Source organism: Pristis pectinata, chromosome 24 (assembly GCF_009764475.1).
Source record: "Pristis pectinata isolate sPriPec2 chromosome 24, sPriPec2.1.pri, whole genome shotgun sequence".
In the NCBI taxonomy this organism is placed as follows: domain Eukaryota; kingdom Metazoa; phylum Chordata; class Chondrichthyes; order Rhinopristiformes; family Pristidae; genus Pristis; species Pristis pectinata.
In genome coordinates, this window is record NC_067428.1 from 27,652,921 (window position 1) to 27,673,084 (window position 20,164).

General features: G+C 35.3%; 1 protein-coding gene across 4 annotated transcripts in view; it reads right to left on the reverse strand.

The window, feature by feature from the left end:
* Positions 1 to 912: 912 nt before the first annotated feature.
* Positions 913 to 20,164, reverse strand: part of LOC127582355 (BTB/POZ domain-containing protein 2-like) — a 31,105-nt gene continuing 11,853 nt past the window's right edge. For 2 of the 4 annotated variants that reach the window (XM_052037521.1, XM_052037522.1), the window contains 6 exons: positions 15,854 to 15,959; positions 12,350 to 12,547; positions 10,809 to 11,001; positions 9,176 to 9,263; positions 7,353 to 7,499; positions 914 to 6,530 (listed from right to left, as the gene is read on the reverse strand). In XM_052037521.1, coding sequence (XP_051893481.1) covers positions 6,369 to 6,530; positions 7,353 to 7,499; positions 9,176 to 9,263; positions 10,809 to 11,001; positions 12,350 to 12,547; positions 15,854 to 15,959 — 894 coding nt within the window. In that variant the 3' untranslated portion in view covers positions 914 to 6,368. Of the gene's footprint in view, positions 6,531 to 7,352; positions 7,500 to 9,175; positions 9,264 to 10,808; positions 11,002 to 12,349; positions 12,548 to 15,853; positions 15,960 to 20,164 lie in introns of all 4 variants that reach the window. The other 2 variants (XM_052037520.1, XM_052037523.1) reach the window with 2 other exon arrangements.

The window sequence follows — 20,164 nt, forward strand, 5'->3', positions numbered from 1 at the left end:
CATCCCCCCACCCCCAAATTTATCAAAACATCAGTTTCTGTTGCTCATCCTTACCATTTCAGCTCTTATGTTTGCTTAAAGCAGAAAAACAGCAGTTCTTTTTGGTTTCATTTCCCCCCCACACCAAAGTCCTGAGTTTCATATTCTGTAGAACTTGTACTCTGTACTACATATTCCAAACATTAGCAATCACCTCCTCTCTGTATGCGAGCTGGGATAGCCCCAACCTGAGCTAGCCCCATTGACAATAATTATCAACCAGTTCCAGCTGATCATCTCATTACATGCACAACTGCCACTAGCAGACACTTTGTCTACCACTAACGGTGAAAGGAATATTAAATTTAAAGTTAAATACCAATGCAAAACCTGGAGAACACCATTAAACTTCCCACTCAATAAATTTTGTTCTCTGTAGAGTTTATATTCCACAAAACTAGATTTTGTACTACTTCTGATATTTCATAGATGTTTTGTTCTCTTTTGTAAATGTCACATTTGTCCCAACTTGTACTTGGTCTGTTCAATGCACATAGACTATATTTAAAAAAGATCTAAAAAACAAAAATTCTACTGGAAAAATAGAGTTCAATGTTCAACCTCCAATTGCCACCACCAAAAACTGAATACCATAAAACTTCAATTATCTCCTGCCCAAAAATCACAATGGTTCAGCATCTGGCTCCCAGGTGCCATTTCCGCATGTTCCCCTGAAACTCAATAGGGCTTCCCATTCCCGTGCTCCCAGAAACTCAACAAGACCCTAGGTTCCAACACTCCCCTTAAACGTACCAGTTTTGCTGTTAAATTTATTGTAATATTGTGGAGCATCAAAAAAAAGTGAACTTAAAACATGGGGTATTTGTAGGAATAACACCCAATAGTCAGGAAGATCTGCTAGCCTGGCATTAAAGTCCAGAGCATGCTTTTGGAGTTTTACTGTAATCATTCCAGTGTTGTTTGTGGAACCTTGAGTGCACACTGGAAGCTGCATTCATTTACAGGACAGCATTACTTGCCTGGTTGTGAGTACTTGGGTATTCTGAGAAGGGTGATAAAATGCAAATACAACAATGATTTCAGTCATCTGACAATAGAGAACAGGAAGGCTTTCCAAACTGCACAATATTTTATATAAAGTATGAAACAACTGTAGACTTAAAAATCAAACATATAAACAGGTACTGCAATAATTAAGTTGTGAATGTACAAGATGCACAAGCATCAAAAGTGAATTACACAAACTTTTTTTTAAAATGTTTTATTTTAACAAAGTAGATTTGTGAAACATTTTTCGGGCTTCATCTATCATATCAATACTTGGATAATATTTTTGCCAATGACTTTTTTTTGTTGTGTATTCTTTAATTGTAACATGCACACACTCACATCATTTAAGGATTTGAAGCAATTTTGAATTCAGGGATTCATACACATTCATGAATAGTGTTTATTTTTTTACTAAATCACATAAATAATAAGTTGTTGAATAAAAACATCAAAAGTCTCTAGGGCTGATCTTGTATACACATCAATCAGAACCCTTTAAATGGTTGAATTGCCTGGTTAACTCTCTTCCACCGATTATTTAGTCTGTACATTGCCTCAGTCCAGTCACTATTGATCAAAAATGGTCTCAAGCAGAAATCATTCTAATGCACTTAAATGCCATTAATAAATGATACAAGTGTTCAAAATGGCTGAATGCTCAAATACATTGTGTTGAATTTCCAGTGCTGAGGAAAATGATCCAATAACAATATCTTACCTAAAAATCCGTATTTCCTGCATTTATTTCCCGATCCAACATTCACTGACCAACTTTTGTTTCCCCACCACCTAATCAAAGGGACTATTAGATTACCATACATGAATATTGTACTTCTGTATTCCAGAATGAAGTTAGACACACAATTGAGATTATATATATAAAAAATACATTGTGGTTCTAAGTAACAGCGCTGCAGTACCACTAATGGCCAACTAATGGCAGTAATGGAAATAGCAATCTCATTAAATTCATAGCTCTGCAAGTTTGTAAAGTGCATATTACTGTAATATTACAGTTCAAAAATTCTAAATGGTCATGGAAACTAATGGAGTTACTGCATTTAGTGATTTGTTACATTTTTCCAAATTACTCCAATGAAAACAGAACCTGCAGCATTTCTCTGGATTGAATTCAAATTTTATATAATCTATTCAAGTGTTTCAGAGTTGCAAGTCAATCAAAACAAAAATACACATTTCAACAGAAAATTGAATCATATTACCACATAACATCTTTCCTGGATTTGTGTGGCAAGGGGTAAAGGTAATTATAATTACAGTGATATTTTGATTTTAACACGGATACATTATTTTTGTTTAAATTTAAGGACAACACACTTGTTGCATGGCCTGAGCCATATTGCCTTTTTATCCCTTCTGGGAATGCTTCGATACTTGTATTTCAGTTTGCAACAAAATCTTGCTTCTGCGATTTGTAAGCTCCCTCAAATACTCTCCTTTTGGGAACCTTCACTGATGCAATCATGTACAACTGCCATTCCACACTTCCACTGCAGACTTACTGAATTATTGTGGACATCTTGACAAAATAAGCTCTCAAAGCTTAAGTGAGAATACATAAAGGTTTACTGATCATTTTATACATTCTTCCTACAGTATCTAAGATTCTAAGTACTCCTTTTAAAAATTTACATGATATTTATTTGCAAATTCTGACAGGCAGTTTCTACAATAAAATTAGCAATACATTCAAAGTCTAAATAAGCAAAGAATTCTCTTTAAATAATGCCACGACTTGTGTATTGGTTGATGAAAGGGCCATAGCAATGTCGCTGTTCAGCAAGCCTTCAAGTTTCAGTGCATCACCAGGGGAGATAACTGTGTTCTTATTCAAGTTTCCCCAAATACACAAAGTTCAACTGCACTCAATAGCTGATTCCAATAGCATAAAGTGCATGCACTATTTCTAAAATTATCAAGTGACTCATTAGAAATCATCACAACTAAGGTGTTTCCTGGCTTTGAGTTGGGCAGAATCTTGCAATTTCCAATAGCAGTTTGCTAACATATCTCTGAATGTTTGAGCTACATCATGCATTTGTTAAGTATCTATCTTTAGATCTTCAGTTCTTTTTCATTAAAGTCCTGAAATAGCCAAGCATTTTAGATAAGCATTTCCTTACAAAAAAATGTGAACTTGCATATGGCTGAAGACTTAGTTGGCAATAGCTTACTATGAGCCACTGCAAATTTATCTGAAATTCTCAAGGTATCACTGAAAGCAATACATGCTGTTCTTATTGGATTTCACCATTTTGAATTATGATTTTTCTGTCATGGCTGTTTTAAAGATGGGGCCCACTTAAAGGTTGGCTCATAAAAGACTCTTAAGGCATTAGAAGGAAGGCGGCGTTAACCACACCTTGCTAATTTATCATCACTAGCTTCTTTATCTTACCTCTGTATTTACCCATTATTCATCTTTGTTTCCTACATATTGAAGATTTTATTAGCTTGAGGGAAATCTGGTGCTGTGATTCAAGTTGCTTCAAAATAACACATTGAAAAACTTAAAATTGTCTGAACCTGAGAAAGTGTTAAGTAGTCCTTAAACCAAAATGAAACCATGACATTATTTAAAATACCACAGAATTGTTTTCTATATGGGTAGATCACAGCAACTTCCACAAAAAAACTGTAGTTCAATACTTCAACTCGAATCAACTACAAATAACCCTAATGTGTTTAAGTACAAGGACTTCAATTGCATGTATGCACCAAATGGTTTGTGAAATAAATTAATTAGTATTTTGGCAAGTCCCTTCTGCAGGTAAAAAAGACACATGTTTCAGTTGAAGATTTTACAGGGTCAAGCTGTGGGCAGTGGCAAGGAAAACTGTCCTATCCTTTCTCATTTCTTCATTGAGATTAAATTTGGCCATTCTGTATTGATGAAATGGTCAATATGTACTTGTAAATACTGTATGCAAGATAGAGAAAATACTGTTCAATATTACTTACAAGGCAGGATTTGAATTTCAAAATGGCACAATTACCAATCTCATATAGAGATGGTTGGCCAATTAGCACCTTTGTTTTTCCAACCTTGAGTAATTAATTACAATGCTGTTGGTAAAAGGTATTTTTAAGTTTCATCCAAATGGTACACATAGAAGTTGTGACCTTGAAGAGCACACAAGTAAAACAAAAGGAACAAAATCAATATGTAAACTATTTCAATTACTTTCTAAATATAATAGGGAGGCTAAAGTTTTCTAAAATTTAAAAAGGACACTTTAATGCATTACTGTTCAGTTTTAATCATTTGATAGAGGGAAACATACACAGACCATTTTTCCTTAATGGTTCACTAGATACAAATGTAAACAAGCCTTCACCACACTCTCTCAGCTGGCACTACCACCACGTGTGTCATTCAGTCTCCCTCGGTCTCCACCTAATCACAGACGTTCCATTTCTCTACCCCTCTCCTTTCTCTGCAGTATAAAGCACATTTGATTCCTAACTTTTCCTGGGTTCTGATGAAAGGTCATCGATCTGCTTCTCTTCACAGATGCTGTCTGGCCTGCTGAGTACTTCCAGCATTGTGTTTTTGACTACAAATGTTTGTGTTTGCTACAGCTATGTACACATAGGTATGATTTTATTAATTTAAAGAGGTACAACAGAACACAAGTAAAATGGTATTGGAGTAAATGGGTTCAGTGTGGGCCTACAACTGGTTTTCAGTGTTGAAATTTATATAGTTCTGTGTGTTAATCCCTGCATTTTTAAAATAAATACCACCTTGAGCCAAGCTGAAACCAATCTAGCATCGAAGTCAAACCTTTCTTCTGTAGTTGCACAATCATGTTTTTTCTCTATTAAACCAGTAAATACCGATGCTTTCTAGTGTTTTAGACAAATTAAGCAAATTATTACAAAATATAATGAGCATGAAATCAAAGTGGTAGCAAAGGGAAGTAGTGCAAGATTTTTGGAAATAAAAATTAATCATCGAAACAAACACACACACACACGGGGCTGTTAAGGTGTGGCCTTAAAATTACTGGAGGAATAGGATCTTTCTTTCCTCCAAATTGTTTACTTTCATTTCTTCATAAAATTATTTTAATGTTTTACAAATATAATGTGAGAATGCAACATAACTCCCGGTAAGATCCTTCTAATTTTCCCCAATCCCTGTAGCTTTAATGATGCCATCCTTTCTAAGTAGAGGATACCTTTTATTTCAAACTGACCTGTATCATACAGTAGCCATAGTAACATCACTATTCTTATTCTGTTTGAATTCCACCTAACGTACATCACCCATACCAAGGACAATTAAAGATCTGGCAACTCTGTACCTTCATGAAATTCAGGGTGGGCTGCTCTACATTTGAAAACATATCAGACTACAGGTTAACTGCCGAATTGATGTTGACCTACATTTATTTAATATTCCAGATTCTCAATGACAGTTCTTGAAACTACTGACAAAAAAAATCACCTCTCTCTTGGAAAGCCATACTGTGTATATTTGCTTTAATTGTATTTTACACCAGTAACAGAAACCATTACTCTTTAGTATGTTGACACATACTACTTTGCAGATAACTTCCCAAGAAATTGGACCCATATATAACTGACTAAATATGTTATCACAATAACAGTTTGAGAGATTTTCCACTGAACTGTTAGGATAGACCATTCACAAAATGTTAAAAGGAGAGCAAGAGCTGAAAATGGATTGGACATATTTTAGCTTTCTAGTTATATTTGGTGCTGATAAACATTTATTTACTAATACACTTCATTAAACATTACAAGTTAACAGATTCCCTGTTTAAAGATCTGGATTTTGTTCCTTGCGTCATAAGCTGCTGGTACAATCCAAAGTTTTTTACATAGTAATGTGTTATACACTTATTTGAAGCTCTCCTCGTATGCAGTGTAATGTCTTTGGCCTTAACCATAACCATGACCCTTCTTCATTATAATAATGCTCTGGGTCTTTAAACTGAAACTTCAAGGCTTAAACACTCAGCTTTGCTACAGCCCTGGTTACATAAGTGCATTTCTCACATCATTAAGCAAAACAACTGCTTAGAATTGGCACCACAATATCAATACTCCTACATTCTGTGACAATACAGAGCAGAGGAGAAGGAAAAAAAAAGGAAAATAAGCTTTTTCTCTACACTTGTCAGCCAATAAAATTTTAAAATAAAGCACAATATTCAAAACTTGTGCCTAGTAGTAGGCACATTACTCTTCATTTCAAATATACAGTAGCATACAATCAGTTTGTATTTGTGAGACCAACCAAGATCTCAAGGTCCCACAGAGCTTGACTACGTATAAAAGATAATCTCCGGGACTTGCCCATCCTCTACTGATGTTCCATTATTATTTCCAGCAGCATAACAGAAAGTGAAGACAGTTTTAGTGCCCGTTGTGGGAGATTCATGGATGACTTTACGAAGTCCTTTTGTTCCATAATGAGAATCTGGACCCTACAGAGAAATTTTAAATAGAAAGAAATTTTAAGTAATCTTTCATGGATCACAGAAACCAAGTAAAATTTGTATAACAAATTATGGTACTGAAGAACAATGACAGCCCCATGTAAATAATGGAAAGGAATTTTTGAGAAATGATATTCAAAAAGAGCCAGGAGGAATAGCATGCCACTCAATCATATTACTACCTAGATTGATTCATGGTATAGTGATCTCTAATCTGCTTAATGAATTAAGTACAGAGCATTTTCTATGGGTTGACCAAAGTAGGGTTGGTGTGGAGGAAAATGTACAGTGAAAACAGTTACCCAGCTGGGCAAGCTGGAAAAAAAACATGACAAGGCCACCTCCTGCTGAAGACTTTTTAAAGACCATACCTGTGAGATGCAGAGCAGTGATGTAGGTACATTATTTTAAAAGGTTCCAAGAAATGGGAAATTGAAATTTACTTTTTAAAAGCAAAGCCAGAAAAAGAGTAAAAAAAAAATCAAGGCCAAACATTTGGGAACTACTTAAATACATTAATCAAAGTATGCATTTAACCACTTCATCATGATACAAAAAGGAAATGATGCCATCATAACTAATTTAGAGGTAGATAATTTAAATTAAAAATACAAGCTGTATTGTTTGTGGTACAAATTTTGTCTTCATTTTCACTGACGGTTGTTGCTGATAACCATGGTGGGATTATTAGATTAAACTGGTACATGGATTTCCAATCAGTTAATTGCTAACTTTGTAAATGATAATCCACTGTTTCGAAAGAATTCAATCCAAACAGTAAAATATTTTAAAACAAATCTATAAACATACCTTCAATGTAGCACTTGCAGTATAATTAACATTGGGCAAAATCTCCACTGGTTCTTTGAACATAACCCTGAAAGTGTTGGATGACCCGTCACAGCTAAAGCCAGTGTCATTCTGTCCCAAAATTGTGTTACTGTCAGTGTGGATAATCTAAAAATGCAACATATTACAATAAGTTTATATTTTTTTTTACAACTGCCATCAGAAAACAACATTTGTAATCTTGCAAATTATTTTCAAAGATAGTGCATGACCAAAACTATGATTTACATCTTTTGTAGTCAGATGTAAATTGACTGAAGAGGAAAACAAGCCTGGAATGTTAACTGCAGACAAGTAACAGAAAGCACTTTGTGCGTTCAGCAATTGATATAAGAAACACCAAAAGCCCAGTTGCTCCATAGTAGTACATATACGAGAGATCAATTCTTCTGTTTTGATGTCTTTCCTTTGTTCTTCTCCATTTTTAAAACGGTAGTCAACCTCAGTAATTTTTAAATAGTGTTTGCAGCTTGTTCCTGCTACAACTAAAAAAAACACGTAAGATAGCTCCAAACCCTTTGCGATATTCAGACACAATTAGATGTTAGATATAGTCACAGGTTGATGTGTTTTTTTTTAAAAACATTACAGAAAAAGTTGGTGTGACAAATAGATTTTCACTCATGCCAGCTTTTGACTATGTTTAGTAGAAATAAGATACGTCTCCAGTTGCCATATTTACAGTCCCACAAACTCTCAAGCTTTGTCTCCAGAAGGCACAAGAACTGTAATATTATATGAACAATATCACTTTTTAAGTTCCATTGCATCGTACACTATGACCTGGGTGCCCATCGTTCTTTATTGCCAAGTCAAAATGCTAGAAATTCAGACCTAACACCACTGTCAAACATCATCACAAAGACTAGTAATTCAAGATGTGCAAGATTTATCAATAACTGAAATATGTCAGCAATACCTATATATCTAAAAAGAATGTAAAATTGTTTTTTTTTCTGGAAAAAAGTTAAACTAAAGTATCTAACATTAATTGCAAATAGGTATACAAATCAAAGATAGTTTGGTGACCTAGGCAGAGTCTTAGATATTAATTTTGGAAAATATAGAAATAATTTGAAACAAAACAATTATTCTGCTTTATTCTGAGAAAATTTTTTAAAATTTAGATACCTCAATTCCATTTACTCTCAGTCAACTTATCCCTCATTTCTAATATACTTCCACATCTCAAGTATCCCTAAATTCTTCCATTAACAGTAATTACAGTAGCACGGGCTACATCAGTTCAGTCAGCCATGACTCAGTTTGCAACTTCTTGCCAGTCAGAAATGGTGGGTTCCACTCCAGTACTTGAGTGCATAATCTAAGCTGATATCACAGCCATGTCAGAACAAAGGTCCCAGTACTTCCTCAAATGGATGCAAAAGATCCACAAGCAATAAGATTTCTTTATTAGTCACATGTACATCAAAACACACAATGAAATGCATCTTTGCACAGTGTTCTGGGTGGGGGCAGCCCGCAAGTGTCGCCACACTTCCGGCGCCAAAATAGCATGCCCACAACTTCCTAACCGTACACCTTTGGAATGTGGAAGGAAACTGGAGTGGGTTCTGCCCGTTTGGTGAGCCAACAATATTTATACCTCAACTAATATAACATACTAATTACCCGATTATAGTCATATTGCTGTTAGTGGGAACTTGTTATCCTTCAACTTCCTGTTGCATTTCCAACAATACAACAGTGGCTATAGTACTAGAGTTTGAAGATTTTGGGATATTCCTATGTAATGAAAGTGTTTTACAAATAGACATTTTTACCTGTATATTTACTTGATAGTCTGTGGGCCCATGTATTGATCCATACAAGCCAAACCCAACTACAAATATCCTCCTATTGACCGTAAACCTGTGGTATTAAAAATATGTAGGATATATTAATACAGTTTAAATACATCTCTCAAAATTCTAACCAAGACAGGTATTTTTCAAGGCATTATAATGAAATATCTGCAAGACATCCCAAACAGCACCAAATTCCCTTCCTATGGTATAATATAATAAATGAACATGATGTATTTTATTAGTGATAAAAGCAGTAATGTTCTCAAAATATTCCTTCAATGCAGTGTTCTCTAAAACTATTTAATTATTTGCTTTTTTGGGATGCAGGAATCAATGGCAAGGACAACATTTGTTGCCCATCTTTAAATACCCTTGACAAGTGTTGGCGAGTGTCTTCTTGAACCATTGCAGTTTTTCAGTTTTTGGGTGAAGTTAGTGCTAATTGTTGTTGTGTGGGGGTGGGGGCGAAGCAAAAAAAAAAAGGTTTGAGGACTTACAAAATAATGAAAAAGGAACAAAATATTTACGTTGTGCGACCTGGAGGGGAACATGCAGGTGGTGATATTTCTATGCACCTGCTGCCCTGCCCTAGTTGATGGTAGAAGTCACAGGTTCAGAAAGTTCTTCCAGAGAGGCAGTGCCTTTGGCAGATGGCACATATTGCAGCTACGATGTGATGACGATGGAAGGAATGAATGGATGGAGGGAATGAATGGATGAGGTGCCAATCAAGTTGGCTGCATGATCCTGGATAGTAACAAGCTTCGAGTCTCGTTGGAACTGCACTATACCAGACAAAGTGAAGAAAACTGTACTATGCTCCTGACTGCAATCTTAAAGATGGTGGAAAAGCTTTGGCACATCAGGTGGTGAATCCCTAGACACAGGGTACCTTGCTTCTTGTAGCCAATTGAAATGCCAGTCAATGGTGTCTCCCGGGATGTGGCAGGACAGAAGAATTTGAATCTGATCTGTTGATTGTGGGATCACTTAGCTTTGTCTGTTGCATGCTATTTAGCACACCTATAGATCGACATCTCATTTTTAGCTACACCTCATACTTCCTCTGGTGATCCTTCACTGGTCGACCGGCAGGGCCATCAAGGCCTGTGAGATTTCTGTAACTGAGTGCCCAATGAAAAATATTTGTATACCTTTCTTTAAAAAGGGACAGATCTGTGAACAGATATCATACAACTGTACTAGAATAATATAGACTATTTTGCCCATTCTTGAAAGACCTAGCCAATCACTCCTTTCCCTATAATGCTGCAATACCATTTTCACCAAGTATTTATTCAGCTTCTTTTTAATATTTACTGCTAAATGTACATCCAACCTATTTTCAGGCAGGGCATTCCTGATCATAAAAGTTTTTTAAAAATCCTTACGTTTTGAACATTAACTTCATTATTGATTAGCTAGGGACACTGGATATCCAATTAACCCAGCACAGATGAAAAAGATATTAAGATATTTATTTGTCTCATGTATATCGAGACACACAGTGAAATGCGCCTTTTTGCGTTACTGAGAATGTGCACATCACATCACAGCTTTCAGATACACATATAATCCTTGGGGAAACAAACCTGTACAGAAACTTTACCTTATCCGGTCACTTGTACCACTGTAGCCCCAACGGCTTTCCACCTGTTGGAAACGATTGATGCTGCATTCTTTGCCTCTTAGACAACAGCGAGGTCTGTCAATAAACTCTACCCGAGGCTTTGGATTGACTGTAAAATGTAGGAAAAGACTAACAACTTCTCGGTCTGTTAGAATTCCTGACTGTGCAGGTCCTGTGGGGGTGGGGGGAATACGTGTTACTTGATACTGTTATAGCAAACTGCACTTTCAGAAATTAGACAGTCAAATAGGTTTCCTATTTAGTATCTATTCAGAAAAAGCTAATTTCAAACCATTGCCTTCAGTTCTACTGGGCTGAGGTAGAAGTTACCAAAATGGTATTCAGTGACTCATGATAAAGTGCGTTCACGGATATAATTGAGGATTGGATAGGTCCTTTAAAATATTCCTCAGAGTCAAATACCACGTTTGTACTTTCTGTCTACACTTGCTTTAGAATGGATATTTTTGCGTGGCATTACATCAAAGGATGTTGGCACATGTGAGCTTAAATAGGACAGAACAGGATTCATGTAGGCAACTTTAGGAAATGACAAACTTGATCAGAAGACTGCTCGAAACAACACCAGGATAAACCATTTTGTCACAAACTAAAAGTAATAGTAACCGTAAGCAACTATTTAATTTATTCACAAATACAATAAAAGCTTTATTTTGTTCATTTTTCCAGCCCTGTTCATTAAAGGTTTGACTTTCTGAACGAGTCTGCAGGTCCCTACGTGACCCATATGAATTTCTCTCACGACATATTCACTGAATACCTCAAAGCGCAGCAGAAGTAAGGAACTAACAGAGAGATTATTATAGTTAATAGGGACCAATGGCATACAATATTTTTCTTTAAGATGCACTTGCACTTATGCAGATATTTAACTGGAGTGGAACACTGCAAGTTTCTAATTTCACATAATTTATAATTACTCTGTAATCTGGTAACAAGATTCATGCCACATTTGCACCAGTCAACAATGAATATCACCCAAATGAGTTAAGAGTTTGAACAGTGGCCAACCTTGGCAGTGACACTCAGCAGATTACTACCCTAGTTGCCCTACTTTACATACCGTACTTGTGGTTTTTGGTGATGTATCATTTCAAGTTTATTTTTGGGGAATTAAAAGGCTAACCAATCCAAACCAATAAAAAGGCTAGGTGAGGGAGCAATTGTTTCTTTAAAAAGACATCACAATAAAATAAAACAGAACTTGAGGTAATGAATAGAGATAAATCAATACACGTAATCTTGTTCAATCCAATAAATTTACAAGGAAAAGAAAACAAATGAACATGCTTTCCAATATTTCAAGTTGATGTGAAGATATCCAATTTTACCTTTTAGACTTCATGTGTTGAGACCAAGCATGTCATAATGTACCACTAAAGCACCCATCAATTTAAATCTAAAAACAGTATAAACTTTTGCTGGTTCTAAAATGCCAACAAGTTATAATGTGAAATATTAAAAATTAAATTAACTAATATTTAATTTTGCAGAATTACCTGCTGCAAACTCCTCAATAGTCATCAGTGGAAACCGGATGAGCGACAATGCTTTTCCTAACACTTTACGTTTATTTTCAGGAGTGAGTTGAAGCTGCTGTCGTTGGCACTCTGCTTCTGCCCAACGAACGACAGCATTAAATAACCGAATTTCTCGGATTCCTAGAGTGTCACGTTCTAGCACCGCCATTAGTGTATCTGTAATAGAAACCAACATTAAGGCCAACAATTGCAGTTTCAAGATGAAATTTTTTGACAAATATGCTTCAGAGTGCCCAAAAAAGGCCTCTGTTAATTGAACCAAGTGTCCATATTAATGTCAGAATCATTGTAATTAAAGAAATTGTTGTAAAGGTGACAACAGCTCCAGAAACCGGAAGCTTAATTTGAGAAAAATGCTAATTATATAGCTAACTGATCACCAACTAGCTGCTTAGAGCACCATGACATTTCCCCAAATCCAGATGACCACTATCCTATCTGATAGGATCAGCAAATACTGCCAAAATGCACAAGAAAAGCAAAACCCACAAGTAATGCATGCAAGAAATAAATGCATATACACTGTAAATTTTACAGATCACCACCATCAGCACTCCAATTCAGCACTGAAGTCGTATCCAATTTACATGCTGGTGAACAAAATTGCTCCTGACAGGTACAAATCACAAGAAATATGCAGTGGCTGCAAAAGAAATATTAATTTGATGCATTGGGAAAATAATTTTAAAGGCTGCCATTGTATTTTTAAAATTTTTGTCTCACTTTCCAACTCTCATCTTAGAACACTCAGATCTCCTGTAATTATAGTAATTTTAATGCTAGCATGGCTCTAAACTGTGCACTTCACTCTTTAAATGCCTAAACCTCTATACTTCAAACTGTCCCCCAAGCTTTGATTATCTGCCCCTATCTGTTCCTTACATGGCCTACTGTCAAATTTTGTTTAATCATGTTGTGAAGGACCTTGGGACTTCACTGAATAACAAAGTAAAATTGGATATGCTAGAAACATTCAACAGGTCAACCACCATCCGTAGGGAGAAAACTCAGTTTCACCAACCTGGTGCATATTTCCAGCAGTTTATTTTATTTCAGGATTTCCAGCATCAGCAGTATTTTGATTTTGGATTACTATAGGAATACAAGTTGTTGTTATTACCTTTTTTTAAAAAAAAAGTAGCCTTGTGACTGATCCAAACATGCTGGCTCTGGAGCAGATTGTTAAAAGAAACCACTACCTTTCAGGAGGTACAGAGTATCAAAATGTCTTTTACAGTTCAGAAATTTGATCCATATCAGATCAAATTCAAATGTGTATGAGCTTTTTAATCTAGGATTTAAAGTATATTGTGAATATTCATTGTTGCTCTGATGGAGTACTAGAGTAGCCAAATACTTCCCTTGCTCTCAATCACTGGCGGTAGAGTGGTGCACCCAAAACTAAAGTGTTTAAGTATGACAATGGAAAGACAAATAAAGTAACACAGATCAGTTGTAATAACTGACTGAATTGTGCACTCATGTTAAAAGATACACCTTAAAAGATAACAGAATTATATTGGTTCAGGATGAATCAGAGGTTTCCAAGACAAGGCAGAGGAACAAAGTAAAGAACAATAATAATTTGTGCTTTGAGGTTTTCCCCAACCCATTATATTTTCATATCCTGACCTCTGCTTAATTTAAAATAGTTTGTGTAAAATTTAAATCATGCACTATTAAAAGTTGTAAACAGCACATTATTTTACTAGACAGCAGGCTGGGCAGAGAATTTTGAATTGACAAGAATCTGGACAAAAGATAAAACTAATCTACAAATCACAAAAGTGTTATCGTACAATGGTTATTTAACATGTATATAAATAGAAAATTCCAATTAAAATTTTGTTTAAGATAATAAGATAGGAATATAGTTTGGTGTAAAAGGTGAGAAATATGGATAGGTACATTGTGCGAGGAGGTCCTGCAAAACTGTTTGTTTTGCAATTATTCCTGTGATAATGGTAATACTATCAGAGGATAAAGAACAAATGAAGGAATGTTTAATGCAGAATCTAATGCTTTCTATATTATGTGTAGAAAATCTGTACAATGTCTGAAGATATAGCTATACCAGACATTTCTACAAAGACTGGCAACTGCCTACGTGGCTGCATTAAGTTGTAGAATTTGTTGTTGCTGCATGACATCATTCTGGATTATACTGGTTGATGGACAGAATTTACAAGAGATTTAGCCTTAGGAACGAGGACAATATTGTACTGTACACCAGAATGAAATGTAGTGAGATTGCCAAATTACTAGCAAGGGATCAGAAGGTTATTCCTTCATCATCAAAAGGAACTTTTGGAGGTGTGAACACTCAAATACTAGAACACTGAAGATACTGGAAATGTGAAAATGGAGAATGTTGATAATTCAACAGGTTGATAATTCTGCAGTGGATAAAACATTTAATATTTCAGGCTTATAACCTTTCATCAGACTCCTGCCTTTTGCATATTTAAGTCAAATCATTGAACTGAATAATACCTTAAATGTTTTTGGAGACTTAATATTCCCAACTATGGGTGACATTTTCTTTAAAAAGTCAAAGATACAAGTTCATCGGCCTGAAATATTAACTGTATCCTTCTCTGCAAACACTAGCTGACCTACCAGTACTTCCTGTATTTTCTAATGAAGAAGTTTTTCCATTTTAACATTAAGCAGCCTGTCAATTTGTACTGTAGCTAAAAGTAATAATATGGTTGAAGGTGTTTATTCCCAAGGTGTTTTAAGTTTTAAAGTCTCAGTTCAGTTTTACTGAGAGCACTATTTAGTAACTTTCAAGGTACAGGCAGAGTACAAGTAAGATTTTTGTGACCTTGTGGAATAAATAGCCAAAAGAGTCCTGAAGAGGAATATGGGGCAGTAGGACAGTGTGCGCTAAGGAGGCATTTAGTGTATAGAAGAAAGTCTCTCAATTTGAAGTTTCCCCAAAAATATTAATACTCAATATGGTATTAACAAAGATAATGTGCGCAAAAATATGCCTAAAAAACCTCCAGTTTTCTTTAAGAATTTATAGTCAGGATATGGATCAATAAAGGTTATCGGTCTAACTGAAGAAAAGTGGGGCAAATGCATTTATTTCTCTGTATGTGCATCGTTGAGAGAAATAATGCATCTCCAAATGACGCAAATTGTAACTAAAGCAGCGTAATTTATGGTTTTCATTCTCAAGACAGCAGCTTCTCAATTCCCTGGTAAACTAAACTGCATTATTTGGAATCAGAGTCAAGTCTCTGATATTTAATCTTGGCTAATATTTTCCCCGAAAAAGTAAACATTATTGTTTTATGAAAATTAAGTAGAATATAGAGAACCAACTAAAATAGCCTAATCCTTTTTATTTCCCATCATATCTCAGCAAATCCATCATTCATTTTGTGTAAAAACTCATAACTCAGGGTTGTTAAAAAAAAGTTTTAAAACACATCAGATTCATCACATACTCACCTAAATCTATATCTGTAAAACCTTCTGCATTGATTGCATCTGAAGTATTTTTATCAATATTTTCCAGGCATAAGCTGGCAAGCTGTGGTTCATCAAAAAGCCTAGCCTGAGGAACAAATAAAACAAGTGTATTAGTTTTGCAACCTTTACAGTCAAGCACACAAAAGGCTTCTGCAAATGACCAGTTTAGGTGACAAAGAACAATTTTAGTCAAGAAATGTGCTCTCTCAAAGACCTTTTACTAGAATTGGAAGCTACGTTTTCAACAATCGAGGTAAAACACTGAAATGGGATCTCATTTTAAATCATAATATTCTCACTATATATTTCACACTTTAATTCTGTACACTTTCAAATTAAAAGCTTAGTTTATATTTACTATAGAAGTATAAATTAAGAGCAATGAAACTCTCACATTTTTTTATGGAATCCCATAACAATCACCTTTCATTAAGCTTTCCCTTTTATTCTGCCCGCTATACTGGTGATAAATAGGCCAGAAGTAAACATTAAAAGAGCAAAGGACTGCATTAATCAATAATGCTGCTGCATTCTTCAATAAAGCTGTAAAATAAATGGCTATCATAATTTCTACCTAACCAAATAGCAGCAGCAAAGCACCTGTTCACCTTTTGGTCACTCAGTACTGATACTTCCACTGAACACTATCGTTTTTAAACCTTAAAGTCTCATCTGAAGCCATAATTACAGTTTATGATATCAACCTTATATTCCATCATTCACTATTTCGTACATTGTGGTGTAATTTATATTCTTATTAAACTTCTACAGATATTATCACAAAAATGAAGTAATTCATTGGGAGAGGAGGGAGAGCAAGAAAAGCAATACAGGTTAGATAAGACACCACAACTGTGCCCTTTCAAAAAAAACACAAACCACTGTCCCATTTCTTTTCAGAAAATAACAAATATCATAAAACAATTGCACTGGCAAAGCTATTTCCCTATTGTTTACACTTTGCTAACATTTGCCATTTCATCATTTAGTGCGTGTCAGTTAGGTGTTCCTTAGTGAACAAGGCTGATAAGGAGTGGGACTCTAGACTGACATTCTCCCCTTTCCTTTGCTCTGGACTACAAACTAATTGCAACATTGCCACTGCTTCCAACTTAGCAAGAGCCAAGGATAAATTATTTTGGAGCACAATTCCCATTTTCTCCTCTTACTGATCAATGGTCTATTGTTTTCTGAAGCTTAATACCTTTAGCTTTAAAAATCAGTGTGAATACTTTATAGAAATGCTTCAGGTCTTTAGGCTGAATAACATAAGTTAGTAATCTGATGACAGTCTTTGTCTAATTTGGATCAATTTCTCCCCATTGAGGCAAAGAGCAAATAGATTACTATTGTTCCATCTTTAATAAAATAGGCAAAATTTAACTAAATTGCACGTTTGAGGCAGCAGTTTGTTAATCTGCACCTAAACATTTCATATTTATGGGCTAATGGAAAACTAAACCAAATCAGACAAACAGAAAATAACTTTGTGAAGCTTGCAAGTTTCCTACAATGATAATGTCATAAATCTAACCAACCCAAAAAAAATCATACCAGCATTTTACATCAAAATATTTAGAATGGAGATCAAGTTATATTATATAGTAAGACATCCTTTCTCCAATAGTTACTTTAAAGTGAACTGCACAAAATCTGATTAATGTTCAACAGAAAAACAAATTAAATAGACCCCAAAGCATTTGTTAAAAACTAGGTGTATTGAGTCCTTAGCCTTTAAAAGGTACACATTTATCCCTATTAAACAAACAGTATTAAGGTAGAGGTTTCCCAAACTGTTTTAAAAATGGATTCTGGGGGAGTGTCATGCATTTTGACACCTTCCTTCACCTATTGCCAAACTGGATTCCCTAAGGTGCACCTATATTTTCTTGGATCTACAAATCCACTGTGGAATAAAGGGCATCAGGTTATGCAATGTAAAAGATGGGGGTTATGGATGCAGACTGCCAAAAGGAAGCTAACAGTTTACTCTGCAATTGAATATAGCAACTGAACTTGCTATATTCAAGCTTGACAAGAGGAAAAAAGAAAATCAGATCTCTTTTGTACAAATAATAGCACGGCAACCTTGGAATTGTAATTCTGAAAGCTTTTATTTCTATTCAAAATATTTCTCTCTACCCAAAATTCTGAAGTGGTATGATTTTTGCATATTTAAAAAAGGGAGCAAATCAAATCATAATCCTAGTCAGCTTTTCTACGTTACATAAAATGGACTGTAGAGTGTTAATCTTCAATGCATTCTCTCAACATAATCTTTTCATACTTCAGTAAAATTCACATGGTATCAGCAGCTGGCTGTCCAAACGTTTGACTTCAGTGCTAGAGACTGGCCAATCACTGTGCCATAAGAGAACATAATGCCATAAATAATCAAAACATAACACTCAAGCTACAGCTAAAATTCTTACTTTGAATCAAGCAAAATTAAGTTAATGAAACATGTACAACTACTACTAAATTTTATTCTATAAAACTTGCAACATTTACAATTTATGCAATTTCTCAGTGAACTCAAGGAAGCCTGGTATCCTGAACTTGACTACTGCAAATTTAATGGTAATTGTAATGGACAATAGTAAAACCGGTCAAAAGCTTATTTTTTTGTTGGTCAACATCGATGTTAATGAGGTTTTCATAAGTTGTTTAAAAAAAAATTAGTTAAATGCAATTTAAAACCGTTAGTGACTCACCTGCTTAAAGAACTTTTAAGAAGAGTATTTGATGCTCTAAACCTAGTTTTAAAGAAGCATTCATTTGATTGCAAATAAAAAACCTAAATAAACACAAGTCTAAAGCTAGAAGACCAAAGCTTAAGAACACTGCCTAGCTTGACCAGAGTGATAAGTGCAATAAGAATTTCATTCCTAATATGTGCTGATTTATGTTCAGGATGGTGCTAGTATAATTAATCTCAAAATATCCTGACCTGTTGGGGCATTTTCCTGATCATTTCTGAATTTATGTCTACAACATGAAACAACTGTACCAGACTCGATCCACATCTCACACATTGACTCTTGTTGTCTAGGGACATGTTTGGAAGAATGGCCATATCAGCCAGGCACCAACACACATTGGACCTCACTTCAAAAGGATTCATTCTTTAAAATGCTACTCTACTTAAGTCTGAAATGATGGTACATTTTTCTGATAAGAAAGGGTACTAAGTCAAATTAAAGTCCTAGTTATTTGCTGATGTAATCCAGACAGGAATAATTTTTCCAAAGTATCGACTGGAATGGGATGATTAAGCAAGCAGATAAGGAAGTGGGTTTGAATTTGTGCAAGTGCCAGCAAATAAATTAAAATTAACTTCTTAAGGATATACAAATTGCTGGGAACAAATTTCATGTAAAAATATTTTAAATTGTATAAAAGGGCATTTTATGATGGAGAGAATTTTTAAATGCATTTAGCTCAAGCCCACAGTTAAAAATCATTAATAAATCTTTCTACATTTCCCCCAACCACAGCTATTTCTCTCTTCTATTTGATTAGATTTGTGACTCTTGCCCTCACCTTTCATCAGTGGCTGAGCTAGTGTGAAGCTACTTTTTGAAACCCTCTCCCTTAAATGCCTAACCTTTGAAATCTATACCCCATTTGGAAAGGATCTTCAAAATATTGCCCCCAATGAACTTATTTCTTCCCACTTCAACTCTGTCCTCTCCTTGGTCCAATCCTTCCCCACTTACAATCGTGACACCTCTGTTGCCCTCCCCCACTTTGACAGTTTCTTTATATGCTCTTCCCAACCAGCTCATCTTCACCATGAATGTACAATCGCTCAACACTTCCTTCTCACACCACGTGCCCTTCGCTTCTTCATTGAAAAGAGGCCCTCCACGACAGTCATTCACCTAGATAAACTCATTTTCACAACAAACGTCTTTTGCCAAGTCTACTCTCTTTCTCAAATATCAATAGTGCAGTTATGGGGACTCATGAGCCCAAGTTGTGCCTTTTTTTTTTAAAAAAAGAAAAAGGATATAGAGAACCATTTTAGTTTCAGCCCACTCTAACTCCTTGTCTGGTAGATTGACAACGGCATTAGTATTACTTTGGGTACTCAAATACAACTCGAAAACTTCATTACTTTTCCTGCCAATTTCCACTCTGCTCTCACCTTCACATGGTGCAACACCAACTCTTTCCTTCCTGCAATTCTGCATCTCTATGTCAGGGGACCGGCTATAACAAACATGTTATAGACCTCGAGATTCCTACAGCTATCTCACCAATACTTTCTCCCTTCCTGCCACCTGC